The 23,383-nt window shown below is 44.6% G+C and overlaps 1 protein-coding gene across 1 annotated transcript in view; it reads left to right on the plus strand.

The window, feature by feature from the left end:
- Positions 1 to 4: 4 nt before the first annotated feature.
- Positions 5 to 23,383, plus strand: part of CCDC174 (coiled-coil domain containing 174) — a gene marked incomplete at its 5' end in the record, with an annotated part of 41,793 nt that continues 18,414 nt past the window's right edge. The window contains 8 exons of the mRNA XM_089667841.1: positions 5 to 25; positions 7,271 to 7,375; positions 10,380 to 10,480; positions 10,710 to 10,768; positions 13,367 to 13,535; positions 16,445 to 16,540; positions 20,640 to 20,776; positions 22,168 to 22,262. Of these exons, the coding sequence (XP_089523967.1) occupies positions 5 to 25; positions 7,271 to 7,375; positions 10,380 to 10,480; positions 10,710 to 10,768; positions 13,367 to 13,535; positions 16,445 to 16,540; positions 20,640 to 20,776; positions 22,168 to 22,262 (783 nt within the window). The remainder of the gene's footprint in view (positions 26 to 7,270; positions 7,376 to 10,379; positions 10,481 to 10,709; positions 10,769 to 13,366; positions 13,536 to 16,444; positions 16,541 to 20,639; positions 20,777 to 22,167; positions 22,263 to 23,383) is intronic.

Below are 23,383 nucleotides of genomic sequence, written 5' to 3' on the forward strand. Positions count from 1 at the left end.
GGTGCTGGAGGTGACGGCGTCCTCGGTGAGTGACAAACAAAGCTCAGTCACATCCGGCTGTTTCCGTCCATGCTGGGACTTGTAGTTCTTCCCCAGGGCCCCTCTGGCAGTCCTATAAAAATAATGTCCAGGGACATCCCTTGAGCCTGGAAAGGGAGCGCCTCGTTCAGGAGAAATGTGAGGTATCCCATAGCAACCAATGGGAAACCAGCATCTCCTGTGTGGTGACCTATAGCAACCAATTCAGACCCCAGAATCTCAGTGTGGTAACACATAACCAATGGGAAGCCAGCCTCTCCTGTGCGGTGACTCATAGTAACCAATCAGAACCCAGAATCTCTGTGTGGTAATACATAACCAATGAGAAGCCAGCCTCTCCTGTGCGGTGACCCATAGTAACCAATCAGAACCCAGAATCTCCTTGTGTGGTAGCACATAACCAATGAGAAGCCAGCCTCTCCTGTGTGGTCACCCATAGCAACCAGTCAGAAGCCATAACAGGAATAGAAGGGAAATCTTCCAATGGGGACACTAGTTTTGGTGGCAACCAGGGATTCCCTCATGTTGGAGGAATTTTTCTCACTTCCTGTTTTAGCCATGGGACAGGAAGTGAAGGGAAATCTCTTCAATGAGGACACAGATGGCAAATAACCGTGCCGTGCTCTATCCGAAATGAAAAACGTTTTGCCTTTAGTGACACTTTAAGGGCCGGTTTGCACCACAAAAACGCACTACAGATCCATTCCAGATGTGTTTCTGCTTGCACGTTTTTAACGCGTTCCATTGCGTTACTGATGCGTTTCTGGATTTTTTCGTATTTTTTTTCACTGTACTGGGTCCTGGTGTGTTTTTGATGCATTTTACTGCATTTCAGTTCAGTCCAGTGCTGGAAAAATGCAGCATATTCTACTTCTATTCTGGATCTGACCGCATGCTGTGAATTAGGCCTTTGGAAACCACATAAGCTACTTTCCCATGTATTTTCAATGTAGAAAAAAAACTGCACTGGACTGCATGCGGTGTGACTTGGCCCTGAAGCAGGCCATAGACTGGTCGAAAAATTGGCCGATTTAAAAAAAAAAAAAAAAAAAAATCGGTCGTTCGATCACCAACGATAAAAAAAATTGTCCGATTTTCTTCCCTTCTACAGCCGGCATTAACCCCATAATTACTTCTGTCCCTTGTAGAGGCAGGGGAGCACACAGGAGCGCACCATATGTGACAGAAATACAGAAGAAGAAGAAGAATTCCAGTCCGCTATTATATTTTATATGAAAAGTCTTGCGGTTGCAAGACTCTCCCCCCCCCCTCTCTCCCCCCCTCATATTTTGCAAAAAAATATATATATACAGTGGGGATGGAAAGTTTGGGCACCCCAGCTAAAAATTTGTATTAATGTGCATAAAGAAGCCAAGGAAAGATGGAAAAATCTCCAAAAGGCATCAAATTACAGATTAGACATTCTTATAATATGTCAACAAAAGTTAGATTTTATTTCCATCATTTACACTTTCAAAATAACAGAAAACAAAAAAATGGCGTCTGCAAAAGTTCGGGCCCCCTGCAGAATTTATAGCATGCACTGCCCCCTTTGCCAAGCTGAGACCTGCCAGTGTCATGGATTGTTCTCAATCATCGTCTGGGAAGACCAGGTGATGTCAATCTCAAAGGTTTTAAATGCCCGGACTCATCTGACCTTGCCCCAACAATCAGCACCATGGCTTCTTCTAAGCAGTTGTCTAGAAAACTGAAACTGAAAATAGTTGCAAAGCTGGAGAAGGCTATAAGAAGATAGCAAAGCGTTTTCAGATGTCAATATCCTCTGTTCGGAATGTAATTAAGAAATGGCAGTCATCAGGAACAGTGGAAGTTAAAGCAAGATCTGGAAGACCAAGAAAAATATCAGACAGAACAGCTCGCAGGATTGTGAGAAAAACAATTCAAAATCACGTTTGACTGCACGATCCCTCCAGAAAGATCTGGCAGACACTGGAGTTGTGGTCACTATTCCACTATAAAGAGATACTTGTACAAATATGGTCTTCATGGAAGAGTCATCAGAAGAAAACCTCTTCTATGTCCTCACCACAAAAATCATCGTTTGAACTTTGCAAATGAACATATAGACAAGCCTGATGCATTTTGGAAACAAGTTCTGTGGACCGATGAGGTTAAAATTGAACTTTTGGGCCGGAATGAGCAAAGGTACGTTTGGAGAAGAAGGGGCACAGAATTGAATGAAAAGAACCTCTGTCCAACTGTGAAGCATGGGGTTGGATCAATCATGCTTTGGGGTTGTGTTGCAGCCAGTGGCACAGGGAACATCTCACGAGTAGAAGGAAAAATGGATTCAATCAAATTTCAGCAAATTTTGGATGGTAACTTGATGCCATCTGTGAAAAAGCTGAAGTTAAAGAGAGGATGGCTTCTACAAATGGATAAGGATCCTAAACACACCTGGAAATCCACGGGGGATTACATCAAGAGGCGTAAACTGAAGGTTTTGCCATGGCCTTCACAATCTCCTGACCTCAACATCATTGAAAATCTATGGATAGACCTTAAAAGAGCCGTGCGTGACAGACAGCCCAGAAATCTCAAAGAACTGGAAGACTTTTGTAAGGAAGAATGGGCAAAGATACCTCAAACAAGAATTGAAAGACTCTTGGCTGGCTACAAAAAGCGTTTACAAGCTGTGATACTTGCCAAAGGGGGCAGTACAAGATATTAACTCTGCAGGGGGCCCAAACTTTTGCAGACGCCATTTTTTGTTTTCTGTTATTTTGAAAGTGTAAATGATGGAAATAAAATCTAACTTTTGTTGACATATTATAAGATGTCTAATCTGTAATTTGATGCCTTTTGGAGATTTTTCCATCTTTCCTTGGCTTCTTTATGCACATTAATACACATTTTTAGCTGGAGTGCCCAAACTTTCCATCCCCACTGTGTATATATATATATGTGTGTGTGTTTTGTTTTTTTTCTTGTTTTTTTTTAATCAAAGTGTATTTATTTCCAAAAAAAAAAAAATATATATATATATATATATATATATAAAGTTTAAAAACTGCGCATTTCGGTTTTCGGCCAAGTACATTTTGAATTTTCGTTTTCGGCACCAGAATTGTCATTTCGGTGCACCACTAGTTTATGGTTTACATCGGGGTGTGGAAATTTTTGAAAAAAACGACTTGTCTAGGGACTAAATCAGTGTCCCAATCTACTTGTCCCTCATGACAATCTGCTTGTCCAGATAAAAAAAAAATATGTATTTGAACCAAAACCGTATTTAAATCAAAGGAAATTTTAGGAAATGTCGAGGCTTATAAAAACAAAAGGGCTTCATAGCAACTTAAATGTGTAATCATTTTAACATCGCTGTTTATCTATTAACCAAAAATAGAATAATATATGTGTTGCGCTCCTCAAAATATTATTACATAATATATATTGTAATGTATATTTGAAATAAATTAAATAAATAAATAAAATAAATATAATCTCATAATAATATGATGTGAATAAAGTGAAAAACGTGCCCAGTGCTGTGGTTAATATAGAGATACCTGGAAAATGATGATGTGTGTAATATTCAAAAAAATATTATCTATTATGCCACAAATCAAATAAATAAAGAAAAACCTCTTTGATTGATAATAAACGAGTGCAAAAAATTATGCATGTGCAAAAATAGCAAATATTGCCTTAAACACTGAAAAATGTATATATATATATATGTGATGAAAAAATGTATATAACACCCAATTGATTATATAAAAAATATTAATAAATAAATGTTGGGTGTTATATACATTTTTTTCATCACATATATATATATATACATTTTTCAGTGTTTAAGGCAATATTTGCTATTTTTGCACATGCATAATTTTTTGCACTCGTTTATTATCAATCAAAGAGGTTTTTCTTTATTTATTTGATTTGTGGCATAATAGATAATATTTTTTTGAATATTACACACATCATCATTTTCCAGGTATCTCTATATTAACCACAGCACTGGGCACGTTTTTCACTTTATTCACATCATATTATTATGAGATTATATTTATTTTATTTATTTATTTAATTTATTTCAAATATACATTACAATATATATTATGTAATAATATTTTGAGGAGCGCAACACATATATTATTCTATTTTTTGTCTATTTTTCACATAATGATTTGAGTATGTGTTTCATGTGTTGATGCACCAATTTATTTAAATAATTAATTGTAAACATTCTTTAATCATAGTAGCTCACAAGTATACACTTTTTATATTATCTATTAACCACTTCCCGTCCGGCCGCTGTATATAAACGGCCGGACGGTGGCAGTCCAGGGGCGGGTTGCCGTTTATAAACAGCGCCCGCATTTTCAAGCTGTTCCCTGGGAGCGTGCAGCACCATGATTGTCGGACGGGACCTCTCTGAGAGGTCCCGATCATGTGATCACTGATTGGCCAATCAGTGATCACATGCAGAGTAGTAAGCAAGATGTCACTTCTGACATTATTGCTTACTGCCTATGAAATCTGTGAATGATCACATGGTACAGGGCTATTCACAACAGCCTTGTACCATGTGACAAGCTGTGACCAATCGCAGCTCGCTCGCACAGTCTTTCTCAATGGCTGCAGGAATGCAGCCAAAGAGAAGGAGAAATGATTGCTTTTACATCCTTTATGGGTGTAAAAGCAATCAGTGTAAAAAAAAAAAAAAAATCTTCATCACCCCCCACAAGTAGTACAGTGTCCGTATGTAGAAAAAAAAATAATAATATAAAAAAGGAAAACATTTTTTTTAAAAATTATAATTTTTGGTTATAAACTATTTTTTTTTTTTTTTTTACTAAAAAGATAACGGAATACATTTTGGCCGAGATTTATGAAGAAAGATTATATATTTGCAAAATTTTATAAGAAAAACACTATTTTTCAAAATGTTTGGGCTTTCTCATTTACATAGCAAAACAAATAAAAATCCCAGCGGTGAATAAATACCACTAAAATAAAGCTTTATCTGTCTCAAAAAAATGCTAAAAAATTCATACAGGTACAGTGTTGCATGACCGCGCAATTGTCATTCAAAGTGTGATAGCGCTGAAAGCTGGAAATTGGCCTGGGAGGGAAGGGGGGGAAAGTGTCCGGACAGGAAGGGGGGGAAAGTGTCCGGACAGGAAGGGGGGGAAAGTGTCCGGACAGGAAGGGGGGGAAAGTGTCCGGACAGGAAGGGGGGGAAAGTGTCCGGACAGGAAGGGGGGGAAAGTGTCCGGACAGGAAGGGGGGGAAAGTGTCCGGACTGGAAGGGGGGGAAAGTGTCCGGACAGGAAGGGGGGGAAAGTGTCCGGACAGGAAGGGGGGGAAAGTGTCCGGACAGGAAGGGGGGGAAAGTGTCCGGACAGGAAGGGGGGGAAAGTGTCCGGACAGGAAGGGGGGGAAAGTGTCCGGACAGGAAGGGGGGGAAAGTGTCCGGACAGGAAGGGGGGGAAAGTGTCCGGACAGGAAGGGGGGGAAAGTGTCCGGACAGGAAGGGGGGGAAAGTGTCCGGACTGGAAGGGGGGGAAAGTGTCCGGACTGGAAGGGGGGGAAAGCGTCCGGACTGGAAGGGGGGAAAGCGTCCGGACTGGAAGGGGGGGAAAGCGTCGGGACTGGAAGGGGGGTGAAAGCGTCGGGACTGGAAGGGGGGTGAAAGCGTCGGGACTGGAAGGGGGGTGAAAGCGTCGGGACTGGAAGGGGGGTGAAAGCGTCGGGACTGGAAGGGGGGTGAAAGCGTCGGGACTGGAAGGGGGGGAAAGCGTCGGGACTGGAAGGGGAGGAAAGCGTCCGGACTGGAAGGGGTTAAATGCAGCCTCCGTTTTATGGCTCCATGATCCCATGTGCTCCATCTGTTTTCAGTGGGCAGAGCCGCTCTCTCTGGTGCCGTTCTAGAAGATTCTTAAGCGGCTTTCACACGGAGGAGTTTTGAAGAAAACTCAAGAAAAACGCTTCCCTGTGTATGTGAATGTATATCTATGTATGTGAATGTACATCTATGTCTGTGAATGTATATCTATGTATGTGAATGTATATCTATGTATGTGAATGTATAGCTATGTATGTGAATGTACATCTATGTATGTGAATGTACATCTATGTCTGTGAATGTACATGTATGTCTGTGAATGTACATCTGTGTCTGTGAATGTACATCTGTGTCTGTGAATGTACATGTGTGTCTGTGAATGTACATGTGTGTCTGTGAATGTACATGTGTGTCTGTGAATGTACATGTGTGTCTGTGAATGTACATGTGTGTCTGTGAATGTACATGTGTGTCTGTGAATGTACATGTGTGTCTGTGAATGTATATGTATGTCTGTGAATGTATATGTCTGTCTGTGAATGTACATCTGTGTATGTGAATGTACATCTGTGTATGTGAATGTACATCTGTGTATGTGACTGTACATCTGTGTATGGGACTGTACATCTGTGTATGGGACTGTACATCTGTGTATGGGACTGTACATCTGTGTATGGGACTGTACATCTGTGTATGGGACTGTACATCTGTGTATGGGACTGTACATCTGTGTATGGGACTGTACATCTGTGTATGGGACTGTACATCTGTGTATGGGACTGTACATCTGTGTATGGGAATGTACATCTGTGTATGGGAATGTACATCTGTGTATGGGACTGTACATCTGTGTATGGGACTGTACATCTGTGTATGGGACTGTACATCTGTGTATGGGACTGTACATCCGTGTATGGGACTGTACATCCGTGTATGGGACTGTACATCCGTGTATGTGACTGTATATCTATGTATGTGACTGTACATCCATGTATGTGACTGTACATCTATGTATGTGACTGTACATCTATGTATGTGACTGTACATCTATGTATGTGACTGTACATCCATGTATATTTTCACACTGAGGTATTGCGGTGTAAAACTCCTGTTTGCTGCATCTTTGGGGCACGTTTGGGGGGTAAAAAAAAAACGCTCCAAGCACAGCTCTTCCCATTGAAATCAATGGAAAACGCCTAAAAAAACCGCCTCTGAGAAGCATTTCTGGTGTAGTTTTTAAGTCGCGCTCAGAAAGTACGGCAAAAGCGCGGTAAAAACGCTTATGTGGATCAGTGAAAGTAGCCTTAGAAATGAAGTTTTCAGGTAACCGATTTTCTTTTTTTTTTCTTCGTTTTCTTACTGAGTACAGGTGATATTATGCAGCTCCTTTCTCACATAGTCTGTGTTCCTTTGCAGCTGGTCGACCTTAAAGCCGAACTTTTCCGCAAACAAGAAGAATTCAAGCGTGATAAATTTTCCAAGGCTGCTGATGGGCCCTCAAAGCCAAAAGCGATCCCTAAGGTAGGTAGCACGATAGAATTCTTTTCTTCTTATGTGTGAACATAATGAGCGTCATCACCACCCCTGTAGACATGTCTGTAGCCCCTCCACTAAGGCTCCGTTCACACACTCTGCGATCTCCACCGGCTAGAATCTGCGGAGGTGCGTTCAAATAGCTGCAGAACTGCTAAGCCAATACAGTTCAATGGCAGGCTGTCCCCAGCTGCAACTATCCGTCATCATTCACACAGCTAGTTACTACCTACGGTGAGCATGGTTTGATTATTATTATACAGTATTTATAAAGTGCTAACAGTTCGCTCAGCGCTGTACATTACAATGGGAGACAATACATGAGACAGTACAGTAACAATACAATGTGATACACAAGGGGATCGAGGGCCAGTGGAGGGATTGGCAGAGGGGGGTGGAGGACACTGAGTGGAGGCCAGTGGAGGGATTGGCAGAGAGGGGTGGAGGACACTGAGTGGAGGCCAGTGGAGGGATTGGCAGAGGGGGGTGGAGGACACTGAGTGGAGGCCAATGGAGGGATTGGCAGAGGGGGGTGGAGGACACTGAGTGGAGGTCAGTGGAGGGATTGGCAGAGGGGGGTGGAGGACACTGAGTGGAGGTCAGTGGAGGGATTGGCAGAGGGGGGTGGAGGACACTGAGTGGAGGCCAGTGGAGGGATTGGCAGAGGGGGGTGGCGGAGATGGAGCGGTTGGAAAGGTGAATGAGTCTGGCAGCCATATTCAGGATGGACTGAAGCGGGGATAGCCAGCGGCGAGGCAGGCCAGTGAGGAGGGAGTTGCAGTAGTCGAGTCGTGATATGATGAGGGAGTGGATGAGCTGTTTAGTGGTTTCTGGGGTTAGGAACGTGCGGATTTTGGCGATGTTGCGGAGGTGGAGTCTGCATGTTGCGGAGGTGGAGTCTGCATGTTGCGGAGGTGGAGTCTGCATGTTGCGGAGGTGGAGTCTGCACGAGTTTGTTAAAGATTGGACTTGGGGCTGGAAGGATAGATTGGAGTCAAGAATGACACCCAGTACTCTGGCCTGCGGGGTGAGCCTGATGGTGGCATTGTTGGCCGTGATGGAGAAGTCAGTGGGGGGTGGTATGCGGGCTGGGGGGAAGACGAGGAGCTCGGTTTTGGAGAGGTTCAGTTTAAGGAAGTGGAGCAACATCCAGTCTGATATGTCGCTCAGTAGGTGTGTGATTCGGGCTGAGACCAAGGGGGTGAGGTGGGGGGTTGAGAGATAGATTTGTGTGTCGTCGGCATAGAGGTGGTAGTTGAAGCCGTGAGAGTGTATGAGTTGGCCAAGGAAAGAGGTGTAGATGGAGAAGAGAAGGGACCCGAGGACAGAGCCTTGAGGGACCCCAACAGAGAGGTAGAGTGAGGGGGAGGTGGCAGCGTTATAGGTAACACTGAAGGAGCGTTGTGATAGGCAGGACGAGAGCCAGGAGAGAGCGGAATCTCTGAGGCCGAGGGAGTGTAGTTTTTTGAGGAGGGGGTGGTCAACTGTGTCGAAGGCCGCAGAGAGGTCAAGGAGTAGGAGCACTGAATAGTGGCCATTAGCTTTGGCGGTTAGCAGGTCGTTGGAGAGTTTGAGTAAGGCAGTTTCGGTGAAGTGTAGGGGACGGAAGCCGGACTGTAGGGGATCGAGGAGGTTGTTGTCATTGAGGTGAGAGCATAGGCGGGCGTAGACTAAGCGCTCGAGGAGTTTGGATGTAAATGGCAGCAGGGAGATGGGTCTGAGGTTGTTCGGGTCAGTGGGGTCCAGGGAGGGATTTTTAAGTATGGACATAAAATGTCCGCACAGTCAGTCATCACAGGTCACATCTGGCTGTGCGAACGGTCAGGAATAGCTGCGGCCACTGACAGCCTATCATTTTTTTGAATGGGCTCAGCGGCCGCAGCTATTTGCACACACCTGTCCATTTCAGCTGCAGGAATCCGTAGATTCTTGCCGCAGGAAATCGCAGCGTACTAAATCGTCTGTGTGGATGGAACCTGTCATTTTAGGGTCTGCAGCCACTGACAGCCTGTCATTGCATTGTAGGGACTCAGCGGCTGCAGCTATTTTTGCACACACCGGTCTGTTCCATCTGCAGGAATTCATAGATTATTGCGGCAGGAAACTGCAGTGTGTGAAATTGCACATGTGAATGAACCCTGTCATTTCGCAGGAGCTAGAAGAAAAGCAACAAAGCTGAAAGAAACAGTCTGCAATGATTCAACCAGTTGCAATTTCTAACAAAATACTTTGCACATCCTTTTATTTATAATAAAGTCTGTTTCGGATTGTTCGGTCAGAGACATTCGCACCAGTGGCCTGCTGGAGGTCATTTTGTAGGGCTCTGGCAGGGCTCATCCTGTTCCTCCTTGCACAAAGGAGCAGATACCGGTCCTGCTGATGGGTTAAGGACCTTCTACAGCCCTGTCCAGCCCTCCTAGAGTAACTGCCCATCTCCTGGAATCTCCTCCATGCTCTTGAGACTGTGCTGGGAGACACAGCAAACCTTCTGGCAATGGCATGTATTGATGTGCCATCCTGGAGGAGTTGGACTGCCTGTGCAACCTCTGTAGGGTCCAGGTATGGCCTCATGCTACCAGTAGTGACACTGACCCTAGCCAAATGCAAAACTAGTGAAAAACATTCAGAAAAGAGGAGTAGGGAAAAAAATGTCAGTGGCCTCCACCTGTAAAGCCATTCCTGTTTTGGGGGGTTGTCGCACTGTTGCCCATCTAGTGCACCTGTTCATTTCATTAACACCAAAGCAGATGAAACTGATTAACAACCCCCTCTGCTACTTACCTGACCAGATCAATATCCCAGGAGTTTCATTGAGTTGATGCTAGACTCTGATTACAAAGTGTTCCTTTAATTTTTTTGAGCCGTGTGTGTATGTGCGTGTGTGTATGTGTATATATATATATATATATATATATATATATATATATATATATATATATATATATATATAATTTGTTTTATAATATATATTATAATTTTTTTTTCTTTTCAGAAGCCTAATATCTGGAATAAGCAAAATGTTGGGGTCTCAGCCCGAGCAGAGAAAGATGCCGAGCAGAAAGCTGAAGAGGACAACACACTTGACAAATCCAGGTCAGTCATTGGAATGATTCTTGTTTGTACCGAAGTGCACCTGTCATTTTGGAGATAATGCTATATGGTTAAGATGGTGGGAACGAGTGGTATGCATTGCCCTTACTCTTTACTTCCTGAAGGTAAGTACTTATGTGGGTGTACAGTGCTGCATAGTTATTTGGCGCTATATGAATGCCTTTTAATAAAAAAATAAATAACATGAGTTGTAATCTTTTATCTTTTTTAGGAAGAAGTTGGAGGAGAAAGCACTCCTGTATGAGAAGATGACCAAAGGAGATTTTCCTGGTAAGATTACAAGGAAACGATTCAGATCATTGCTTTGTGATCCATAATGCTTCAGTGCTTTCATTTCTTTTTTAACATCATGACAGTGAAGGTGGCCATAGGCAGATCGAATCTCGGTTTGTCCAGCAGGGACTGGCTGAATTTGACCCATCTATTAACAGGCTAGTTGTACTAAAGTCAAATGATCAATCAGTAACTGTTTTCTGCGTTTCTCTGGGATTCTACAGAGGCTACAAATACAGCTTTACATGCAGATGTAGCCTACAGTGTGTCCAATCAGAAGGAAGTATTTTCATCTCTCTGCGACTAATATTTTATCTTTCATGAGCGATTAAATATTTTCCTTTGATCTGGTATATAAGTCATAGCTCCCAGACAGATCGGAGCCCTCTCCTGGTCTCCTGCTGCTACCCGAAGCCGAAATGGCTAGAGCCCTTCTTTTTAGATTTCTAGAAGGTGGCAAACTGTGACTACATAGGTGACAATGTTTTATTGGCATCTAGGTGTCACCTCCAGCCTAGAAGCTGCTCTGTCCTTTCAGATGCTAATTGGTGAACATATGTCTCTGACTGAATACTGAACATTTATCTTTAATAACAGGGAACTAAGCTAGATATACAATTACATATTTCTACTGATCACATCTCAACTACCCAAATCTTACATTTATGTTACACCAGGCTGTCCAATGGTTTTTGTTTTTTTTTTTTTTTTTGCATATGATCCATAGCCACCAGTAGTGGGGAAGGATCCCCACCAGCAGAACACAATAGCGCTGCAGAGGGATTCCCCCATCAATACTGACAGTGTTGATGGGGGAATCAAGTAATTTTCTTTCCACCTAAGGTGTGTACAATCTAAGGTCCCTAAATCACATTCATACACATTCCTTCCACCTAAGGTGTGTACAATCTAAGGTCCCTAAATCACATTCATACACATTCCTTCCACCTAAGGTGTGTACAATCTAAGGTCCCTAAATCACATTCATACACATTCCTTCCACCTAAGGTGTGTACAATCTAAGGTCCCTAAATCACATTCATACACATTCCTTCCATCTAAGGTGTGTACAATCTAAGGTCCCTAAATCGCATTCATACACATTCCATCCACCTAAGGTGTGTACAATCTAAGGTCCCTAAATCGCATTCATACACATTCCTTCCACCTAAGGTGTGTACAATCTAAGGTCCCTAAATCACATTCATACACATTCCTTCCACCTAAGGTGTGTACAATCTAAGGTCCCGAAATCGCATTCATACACATTCCTTCCACCTAAGGTGTGTACAATCTAAGGTCCCTAAATCACATTCATACACATTCCTTCCACCTAAGGTGTGTACAATCTAAGGTCTCTAAATCACATTCATGCACATTCCTTCCACCTAAGGTGTGTACAATCTAAGGTCCCTAAATCACATTCATACACATTCCTTCCATCTAAGGTGTGTACAATCTAAGGTCCCTAAATCACATTCATACACATTCCTTCCACCTAAGGTGTGTACAATCTAAGGTCCCTAAATCACATTCATACACATTCCTTCCACCTAAGGTGTGTACAATCTAAGGTCCCTAAATCGCATTCATGCACATTCCTTCCACCTAAGGTGTGTACAATCTAAGGTCCCTAAATCACATTCATACACATTCCTTCCACCTAAGGTGTGTACAATCTAAGGTCCCTAAATCACATTCATACACATTCCTTCCACCTAAGGTGTGTACAATCTAAGGTCTCTAAATCACATTCATACACATTCCTTCCATCTAAGGTGTGTACAATCTAAGGTCCCTAAATCGCATTCATACACATTCCTTCCACCTAAGGTGTGTACAATCTAAGGTCCCTAAATCACATTCATACACATACTAGGGCCACTTAGATAGAAACCAATTAACCTACCAGCATGTCTTTGGAGTGTGGGAGGAAACTGGAGTACCCCGTGGAAACCCACGTAGGCACAGAGAACATGCAAACTCCAGGCAGGTATTGCCATGGTTGGGATTCAAATCGGTGACCCTAGTACTGCCAGGCGGAAGTGCTAACCACTTAGCCACTGTGCTGCATTACATACGCTTTAACTTTCTGGGCTTCAATCAGCCCTAAATTACCAAAATGATTGCAATTCTGTAAAATGTTCAGGTGTTCATCTACTTTTCTGCTTTCTATTCCCACCTTCTGAAAGGTTAAATGAGTTGACATGCATAATGGTCTGTGATTTCTCTTCATTGCCGGTACAGAATCGGCTCATCATTGTGTATGTATCAGCACGCACAATTGTGACTCATACAGGTTCAGAGCCGGGCGATTCGCTATCTCTTGGCCTCGCTGTTGCTTCAGCTCATTATTGGTAAATTGAGGTGCTCAATGCCGACACAGCTGGTGCTTTTATGTGCGAGACGAGAGCCTCTCATCCGGCGCACTTCACGTGCTCCTTTCAAGTCTCTCTTGTGCTATATTGAAGCGCGGCATCAAAGCGCCCGGTTTCGGCTCCCATTATTTTTATTTTCCATGCCAGCGGATGCTGGAACATACTGCTTAACCATTCCTTTCTCCTGCGTTAATGACAAGCCGTCTTTGCCCGGCAGATGAGGAGACGGAGGAGCTGTACCTGGTGGATTTTGCACAGAAGATTATAGACAAGCAGCGAGAGGCGCAGACATTGTGTCACAAGGAGCAGAAGACAGACGAAGGGGAGGAGGACGTGAGAGCGCCGGATATGCCAGTCCCGGGTCCTAAAGACCCCGGGGAGGAATGGTGAGTGTGTTTCAGAGGAACTACTTCATGGCAAGTACATGTAAACCCAATTACAGTTTAACCCGTGTAACCGTCACTGGTTCCTCCTCATCAACACACCAATTATTATTATTATTATACAGGGTTTATATGGGGCCAACAGTTTGCTCAGCGCTTTACAATATAACGGGAGACAATACAGCAACAATACAGTTCAGTACAAGAGGGATAGGAGGGCCCTGATCCTTTGAGCTTACAATCTAGGAGAATGAAACCAATGAAACACCAATGAAATGTTTAAATAAAACCTTTCAGTTTTTATTACATACCTTATTTTGGAGCCAGTCACCGGGTCTCTGTGCTTCTCTATGCAATGCAGGTAAACCACGGCTTTTAGGAGGGGCCGGCAGGGTGCTGTACATAGCTTCCTGAAACTATCGCAGCACCCTGCCTCAGTACTCATCTCAAGAGCCTGATACAGAGTGTGGGTTTACTCCTGGGAGGAGTTATGCAAATATCAAAATTCCTTGATGGAAAAATGTCAGTCTGGAGGAGTGGGTGGTGTTACGCAAGCTGCATTTACATGCAGACTGTCCTAGGTAACACGTGATGCTGAGCCTCCATGATTGAACACCTAATATTTGAAAAGGGTGGACCAGGGACAGCCAGGATGGGGAGGAAACGACTTGGTCAGCCTTTTCAACACAGAGAAACCCTTGAGATAACTTTCCGATCTCAGGGAACCCGGCTAAATGCCTACCATATCTACAACTCATGATACATTGGTGTGATGGTCAGTGGGAAGAATGCTCCTTACACCTGAGGTCCTTGGGAAGAGTTACTGTACCTTGTTACAGATGGCTTGTAACAGAACCGGATCCCGACTGCACTGGGGCATTTCTGTTAGACTCCCGCTTCCCTGTCCGGACACCATCCACAGACACCACCGCTGACCATACAGGACAAGACAGCACCAGGCTTCTTAAGGCAGGAAGTGGACTGCTTTATTTTAACACAAACACAAGATATATACACAGGGCTGGGAAATACATTCAGTAACAGAAAACACATCAGCAGGCCGTCCCATCAGGGGGAAGGGCTGCTCGGAACCTCCCCCCACCAAGCCAGTACAAACACATATATCCCATAATCCTTTGCTCCCAAGTAAGACACACAATGGAACAATTGGATACACCAGGTTGCAGTAGACAATGAACAACCCCCACACCAATACACAAACCGTACATCCCATAATAGTTTGCTAGAACAATGGGATGCATCCGCATGGCAGAGAACAATGAACAATCCCCACACCAATATTAGAACATTTCACCCTGTACCCCTAACAGGCACAGGGTGACTTGCACATAATGGGAACATGGGGAGCTGAGACAGCCCCCCCCCCACCCCCAAAAGTCACTTCCATCACATAGCTAAAAAGATGAATGGTGTCAGTGGGAACTTACCATAGAAGCAGAAATTGCTCAAGGAACCCTTAGCAAACTTCTGGAGGAACCCTAGGGTATCATGGAACCCTATGATGTAAATGAATAAAATGCAGTGCTAGTTCTATAATCTCATGTCACTTTAAATGAAGTCCATATAAGTTCCCAAATGAATGGACGCAGGTGCATAAAGGGAAAAGTTCGATCCAAAAAACCCATCACCATACACCCAAAACAGATTGGCCTCTTACCAGACAATTTGACCGCACAAAGTCGGTCAACATGCGCAGTTTGATATAACATCAATACAGCAATCGATCCTCAATAGAGATCCCCCTCCAGAATGAAAAGTAGCTTCTCCACCTTCAATGATCTCCAAATGGCAGAAACTCCCATCCGATGGTCAGGGAATGAATAAAGAGGAAAAGCAACTCCTAGTGTAGTATTTAAAAATCTAATTTGGTAAATTTATTTAGGTTCCACGTACATCAGTATATAAGACAACCAGCATGATAAAATAGGATGTTTCTAACCGACAAGATGGCCGCCGTCCCTCCAGACACGGCGAGGCTCCACCCTACATGTTTCGTCATCAAAAAGACGTCTTCAGGGCCGTGACGTGCTTCTATCCATTTGGGAACTTGTATGGACTTTATTTAAAGTGAGATGAGATCATTCTATAACTAGCGCTGCATTTTCTTCATTACATCATAATATTGCCTTTTATATGTGCAAGCTGCTTATATTCTATTTATTTTTGTTTAAAATCTGAGCGCAAGTGTTGGTTTATATGGAACCCTGGTTGAGAAACCCTGGACTAGGTGATGCTGGATGTCCTCCAGCCAAGACATGTGGCGGAGCTCTGTTTGACTTGCTGCAGTTTCTAATGCACATTGTGAGAAGCTCACAGTGTGCAGTGAAATCAGATTAGGCCGTTTCAGTTCAGGGGAGGAGCCGGTACACCTGTGCAAGACAAGAAGGCTGAAGTTCGGCTTTAAAGCCAAATTTCCCATTCTTTCATCTGCATTTACGGTTTTTAAATTCTTCTGTATGCTTTTGCACCCTCTGCTTCGTTGTCTTTCCTCCGATGGTGGACAGTCCTTACTGCCGCACAATTCTGTAATGTGTAATGATGACGCACCCTCAGGAGGATGTAGAGGGCAGAAGTGCACCTTGGACAGCGGGAGTATTGCCGTGCAAACTTTCTCTTTTAACCCTTTGGCGCCGGCAATTCCTGGCCCTTTAGCCCTGGTTCACATACACGCGGTCGTGTGGGCCGCGTCTTGCGCGGGCTGGAAAAAAAAGGTGAAAAGACAATTGTTTGATACACAGTGCTTTAGCAATCCAAATTCTACTTTGCTAAGGTTTAGAACTCCTAGAAATCCTGCGATGGTTACCTCTGGCAATGTTTAGAGCTCATCTGCATGTGCCATGCACAAGTGTTTAAATATCTGTGTGATCGGTTGTGATTTCTCCTGTCCATAGGGTGGATTATGTTGATTCGCTGGGCCGATCAAGACGCTGTATGAAGAAGGACCTTCCAGACCTTTTGAAAATGGACAAAGATCTAAAAGGAAAAAAGTAAGTCATCAAGGCACGTGCCTTGCACAGAACACATTGGGGTTGATTTACTTAACTGGAGAGTACAAAGTCTGGTGCAGCTGTGTATGGTGGCCAATCCGCTCCTAACTTCAGCTTGTTCAGTCCAGTTTTGGCAAAAAACCTGGAAGCTGATTGGTTTCTATGCAGAGCTGAACCAGATTTTGCACCCTCCAGTTTTAGTAAATCATCCCTATAGGGTTAATGTGAATTTTCCCGTCAGATGTACCCACTTCAGTGGTTGTGATGGTGGTACATGACCAATGAAAAAAACTTTCGAACCCTGTGAACAAAAGATGTGAACCATGAAAATGAGGGTACTGTAAGTGGTCCATTCTCCGAAAGAGAAGGGTCTCAATCCCCAAACCCCCCGGGGCACATGCTTCTATCAGGAGTAAGACATGCTGTGGTCTACAGGGCCTTGAAAAAGTATTCATCCCCCTTGGAATTTACCACATTTTGTCATGTTACAACCAAAACCATCAATGTATTTTATTGGGATTGGATGTGATAGACCAGTGATGGCGAACCTATGGCACGCGTGCCAGAGCTGGCACGCAGAGCCATCTCAGTGGGCACGCCAGGAGGAAGAGAGGAAGAGAACGCTCTCTCCTGCGCACCGGGCGATCTCCGTGATCGCTGTGTCCTACGGACACAGCTGATCACGTGACGTGGTAAAAGGCCAATCACAGCGGCCTTTTACCACGTGATCAGCCGTGTCCAATGACACGCTGATCACCGGGAAATGCAAATGCTGGTTCTCGGCTGCACTTTCTTCACGCTGTCAGATCGTGAGGAAAGTACTGCCGAAAACCGGCAGTTGTCAGAGCAGGGAACGGCACCGATCATCAGGGTCACTGATCATCAGTGCTCTGATGATCGGTGCCCAGCAGTGCCACACACAAGTTCCGCCCACCTGTGCCCAGCAGTGCGCCCACCTGTGCCCAGCAATGCACCCACCTGTGCCCAGCAATGCACCCAGCTGTGCCCAGCAGTGTGCCCACCTGTGCCCAGCAATGCACCCACCTGTGCCGCCCACCAGTGCCACCCACCTGTGCCCACCAGTGCCACCCACCAGTGCCCATCAGTGCAGCCCAGCAGTGCTGCCAGTCAGTGCCACCAGTCAGTGCCCAGCAGTTGTGCCAGTCAGTGCCCAGCAGTGATGTCAGTGCCACCTATCAGTGTTGTCTATCAGTACCCATTATCAGTGTCGCCTATCAGTGCCACCTATCTGTGACACCTCATTAGTGCTGCCCATCAGTGCCACCCATCAGTGATGCCCAGCAGTGCCGCTGGTCAGTGCCGTCTGTCAGTGCCTCCAGTTGGTGCTATCAGTCAGTGCCGCTTATCAGTGCCCATCATTTCCTGCATATCAGTGCATCATCAGTGCCTCCTCATCAATGCTCACCAGTGCCGCCTCATCAGTGCTACCTATCTGTGCCGCCTCTTCAATGCCCATCAGTGCAGCCTCACCAACGCACATCAAAGAAGAAATATTACCTGTTTGCTAAATTTTAGAATAGAAGCAAAGGAAACCTTTTATGTTTTTAATTTTTTGCTCTTTTTTCATTTATAGTGCAAAAAATAAAACACCCAGTGGTGATTAAATACCACCAAAAAAAGCTCTATTTGTGTGAAAAAATGATAAAAATTACATATGGTTACAGTGTTGCATGACCGCACAATTGTCATTGTTAAGTGCAACAGCACTGAAAGCTGAAAATTGTCCTGGGCAGGAAGGGGGTAGAAGTGCCCGGTAGGCAAGTGATTAATTCCAGTGTTGGCACTTTGAAATAAAAAAGTTGGTTTTGTGTTGCAGTTTGGGCACTCGGGCTCAAAAAGGTTCGCCATCACTGTGATAGACCAACACAAAGTGGCCCATAATTGTGAAGTGGAAGGAAAATGAGAAATGGTTTTCAACATTTTTTACAAATATCTGGAAAGTGTGGCAGCATTTGTATTCAGCCCCCGGAGTCAATACTTTGTAGGACCCCCTTTCTTTGCAATTCCGGTCTTTTTGGGCATCTCTCCCAGCTTTGCACATCTAGAGAGGGACATTTCTGCCCATTCTTCTTCGCAGAATCGCTCAAGCTCTGTCAGATTGGATGGAGAGCGTCTGGGAACAGCAATTTTCAGGTCTGGCCACAGATTCTCCATTGGATTTAGGTCTGGACTGTGACTGGGCCATTCTAACACATGAAGATGCTTTGATCTGAACCATTCCATTGTAGCTCTGGCTAAATGTTTCGGGTCGTTGTCCTGCTGGAAGGGGAACCTCCGCCCCGGTCTCAAGTCTTTTACAGACTCTAACAGGTTTTCTTCTAAGATTGCCCTGTATTTGGCTCCATCCATCTTCTCATCAACTCTGACCAGCTTCCCTGTCCCTGCTGAAGAAAAGCATCCCCACCACATGATGCTGCCACCACCATGTTTCACGGTGGGGATGGTGTGTTCAGGGTGATGTGCAGTGTTAGTTTTCCCCCCACACATAGTGTTTTTCTTTTAGGCCAAAAAGTTCAATTTTGGTCTCCTCTGACCAGAGCCCCTTCTTCCACGTTTGCTGTGTCCCCCACATGGCTTCTCACAAACAGGACTTCTTATGGCTTTCTGCCAACAATGGCTCCCTTCTTGTCACTCTTCCATAAAGGCCAGATTTGTGGAGGTCACGACTAATAGTTGTCCTGTGGACAGATTCTCCCACCTGAGCTGTGGATCTCTGCAGATCCTCCAGAGTTCCCATGGGCCTCTTGGCTGCTTCTCTGATGAATGCTCTCCTTGCCCGGTTTGTCAGTTTACGACGGCCATGTCTTGGTAGGTTGGCAGTTGTGCCGTACTCTTTCCATTTTCAGATGATGAACAGTGCTCCGTGAGATGTTCAAAGATTGGGATATTTTTTTAGAACCTAACCCTGCTTTAAACTTCTCAACTTTATCCCTGACCTGTCTGGTGTGTTCCATGGCCTTCTTGATGCTGTTTGTTCACTAATGTTCTCTAACAAACCTCTGAGGGCTTCACAGAACAGCTGGATTTATACTGAGAATTAATTACACTCTATTTACTAATTAGGTGACTCCTGAAGGCAATTGGTTCCACTATATTTTAGTTAGGGGTATCCGAGTAAAGGGGGCTGAATACAAATGCACGCCATACTTTCCACATATTTATTTATATAAAATTTTGAAAACCATTTCTCATTTTCCTTCCACTTCAAAATTATGTGCCATTCTGTGTTGGTCTATCTCATAAAATCAAAATAAAATACATTTACATTTTTGGTTGTAAAATGACAAAATGTGGAAAATTTCAAGGGGTATGAATACTTTGTCAAGGCACTGTACCTAGGCCAAAGCCAGGTGGACCCCATTCCTTAGAGAAGCCAGTCCACCAAGTACTTGATGAGGGCTCTCCAGAAAAGAGACCCCCGGTTGGGGAAAGAAAATAGACCATAGATCCTCCTTCCAGACTTCAGGGCAGACCCTGATAACCTCCTTCTATGATGACCTGCACCCTTCCTCTGTGATAACCTGCACCCTTCCTCTGTGATAACCTGCACCCTTCCTCTGTGATAACCTGTACCCCGTCTTTGAGTACAGCTTTTTACGATGTTTTTGCCATCATAAGTTCAGTGTAATGAAATCAAGGCTTCTATTGAGCAGGACCCAACAAGACAGTAAAAACATCCAAGTTATGGTGGAAAGGGACTAAAGGAATCAAAAAGCTTTCCAAATGAATCCATGTATAGCACTGTAAAGTACGGATGCACCAATACCGGTATTGGTGACGATTTTGATTTGGTGCGAGGGCTTTTTGATTTGGTGCGAGGGCTTTTTGATTTGGTGCGAGGGCTTTTTGATTTGGTGCGAGGGCTTTTTGATTTGGTGTGAGGGCTTTTTGATTTGGTGCGAGGGCTTTTTGATTTGGTGCGAGGGCTTTTTGATTTGGTGCGAGGGCTTTTTGATTTCTTTAGCCCTTCTTACCACACCCTGTATGGTTATACTTTCTCTGTTCAGAAGTATAAGAAGTCCCTAAACTTTGTAAAATGTCAATGTTTGAAAGATCAACCTCCTCTGTGTCTTTACAGACCGGCCGCTCAGGAAAAGACTTTACTGTCTGAGGATATGAGACAGGAGATGCAAAGACAGCAGTGGGAGCAGGAAGAGGAAGAAGCCTCGAAGAGACCGATTGGTCCCTTACATTATGAAGACATAAGGGACAATGGTATAGAAGCTTTATCTTTTTGGAATATATTTTTTGCTCATGTCCAGTATTTGCTATATATAGAGCAGTGTTTCCCAACTTTTTTTCAGTGAAAGCACCCTTTAAAAATTATGGGTAGTCCCGAGGCACCCTTTAAAATCATGGACAGTCTTGAAGCACCCCATTCTAAAATAGGGTGCCTCAAGACTGTCCATAATTTTAACCACTTCATGTCTGGCCATTGTATATAAACAGCCGGACGGTGGCAGTGCAGGGTCGGGTGGCCGTCTTCCGGACACAGTGGAACACTGATCATTTTACGGGACCTCTGTGCGAGGTCCCGATCATGTGATCACTGATTGCCCATGCCTGTGAAATGTGTGAAAATTGGGATACGTGTGAAATCTGTGAATGATCACAGAGGTCACATGGTACAGGGCTATTCACAACAGCCTTGTACCATGTGACAAGCTGTGACCAATCACAGGTCACACAGTATTTCTCTATGATAGCAAGAATGCAGCCAGAGAGGAGAAATGATTGCTTTTACAGCCTTTATGGGTGTAAAAGCAATCGGTGTAAAATCGGTGTAAAAAAAAAATCTTCATCACCCCACCCAAGTAGTAAAGCGTGACACTGTACTGCTAGGGTGACAGTATGTAAACCATAGTGTCACCATAGTGACACTGAACTACTTGTGGGGGGTGATGAAGATTTTTTTTTTTTTAACACTGATTGCTTTTACACCCATAAAGGCTGTAAAAGCAATCATTTCTCTTCCTCTCTAGCTGCATTATTGCAGCCATTGAGAACTACTGAGTGAGCTGTGATTGGTCACAGCTTGTCACATGGTACAAGGCTGTTGTGAATAGCCCTGTACCATGTGACCTCTGTGATCATTCACAGATTTCACACGTAGTACGCAATGATGTCAGAAGTGACATCTTGCTTACTACTCTGCATGTGATCGCTGATTGGCTAATCAGCGATCACATGATCGGGACCTCACACAGAGGTCCCGTACGATGATCGGTGTTTCACACAGCAGGCACCGGATCGTGGTGCTGCGCGCTCCCAGGGAGCGCACACAAGCAGGGGGCTTGGAAAGCCATTTATAAACGGCCACCCAACCCTGCACTGCCACCGTCCGACCGTTTATATACATGGGCCGTACGGGAAGTGGTTAATGAACATGGTATGAAGAAGCCCTTAGAAATCATATCTGGCTGCAGATCGAAATGGAATATTTTTTTTGTTTGCCAATGTCCAGTTCTCCTGTAGACAGCAGTACAAGCAGAAAGTACATGACTTCCTTTGTCCATTGATGGATTGCAAGAAAAGGATTTTACAGTGAGTACAGAAACTTTTTTTTGATAAATCGTATAAACTTGTCGTCTGCTTTGCTATTGCAGAGGCCAGGCAGCTGGGTGTGGGCTATTTTGCCTTCGCCAAGGATGAACAAAACCGTCAGAAGCAAATGGAAACGCTGAATATGCTGCGAGATCAGGTAAGAGGCATGGATAAAGGTAACTGCAATTGTCTATATTAGGGCCTAAGTCGACAGGCTTTTGTTTGCACCAGTTGTTGGGAAAATAAAAGCAGCTTGACGTAAGTCAAAGCAGCTTTGGAGGTTCGAGCTGAACTCCGGGCAGAAAAAAAGTTTCAGGGCAAGGAGATCCAAAATCAGTTCAGGGGGGCTTTACAGATTATTAAAGCGGAGTTCCACTCAAGCTATAAAAAAAATAAAAGTCAGCAGCTACAAAAACTGTAGCTCCTGACTTTGAAAAAAACAGCCACTTACCTGTCTCTTTGGTACTGTGTTGTGTCCCCCGCAGTCCGTTTCACCGGCCGTCCTGTATTCCAGGAGGCCGGCATCTTCAGTGTGGGCACCCGGCTGTGACAGCTTGCGGCTTCACAGCCGGGTACCCACTGCGCATGCGCGAGTAGCGCTGCGCTTGATGAATGGTCCTGTAGTCTTCTGGGACCTGTCGCGTGTCTCAAAAGACTACAGGGAGGGAGGACACCTTCCACTTCTGATCGCCTAGGTGATTGGACCGGAAGTGGGAGTGGGTACCTGTCAAATTCGGGTACCTGCTCCCCAAAGGTGCCAATCCTTAATGGCAAGCGGGGGAGCAGTCCTTATAGCGGAACTTCCCCTTTTGGGTGGAGCTCCGCTTTTAATTAATTTATTCATAGGTGGCTTTTACCTGCAGTTAAAGCCCAGCTCTGGGCAAAAAAACCCAAAACTTTTCCCATGCAATGGGGCTGTGCCCACACTGCATAGGTCAACTGCTTGTTTGTGTCTAGGGCAAAGGTCGCCAAACTATGGCCCTCCAGCTGTTGAAGTTCTACAAGTCCCATCATGCCTCTGCTTCTTTGAGTCTTGCCTGTGGCTGTCAGACTCTTGCAAAGCCTCATGGGACTTGCAGTTCCTCAACACGTGGACGGCCATAGTTTGGAGACCCCTGGTCTAGGGGGTTGGAGAAAGCTTATACTCACCCGATCCTCTGCTCCACCTGCAAACAGCGCTCCCCCACAATCCAGCAGTGGACTGTTCCTGATGTCCTCCTGCCCAGAACAGGTCTATGGGCGTAATGATGTCAGGAACAGTCCACCGCACAAGGCTAC

The sequence above is a fragment of the Staurois parvus genome, unplaced genomic scaffold, assembly GCF_062004578.1.
Source record: "Staurois parvus isolate SC_StPar_1 unplaced genomic scaffold, SC_StPar_1.0 ptg003604l, whole genome shotgun sequence".
In the NCBI taxonomy this organism is placed as follows: Eukaryota; Metazoa; Chordata; class Amphibia; order Anura; family Ranidae; genus Staurois; species Staurois parvus.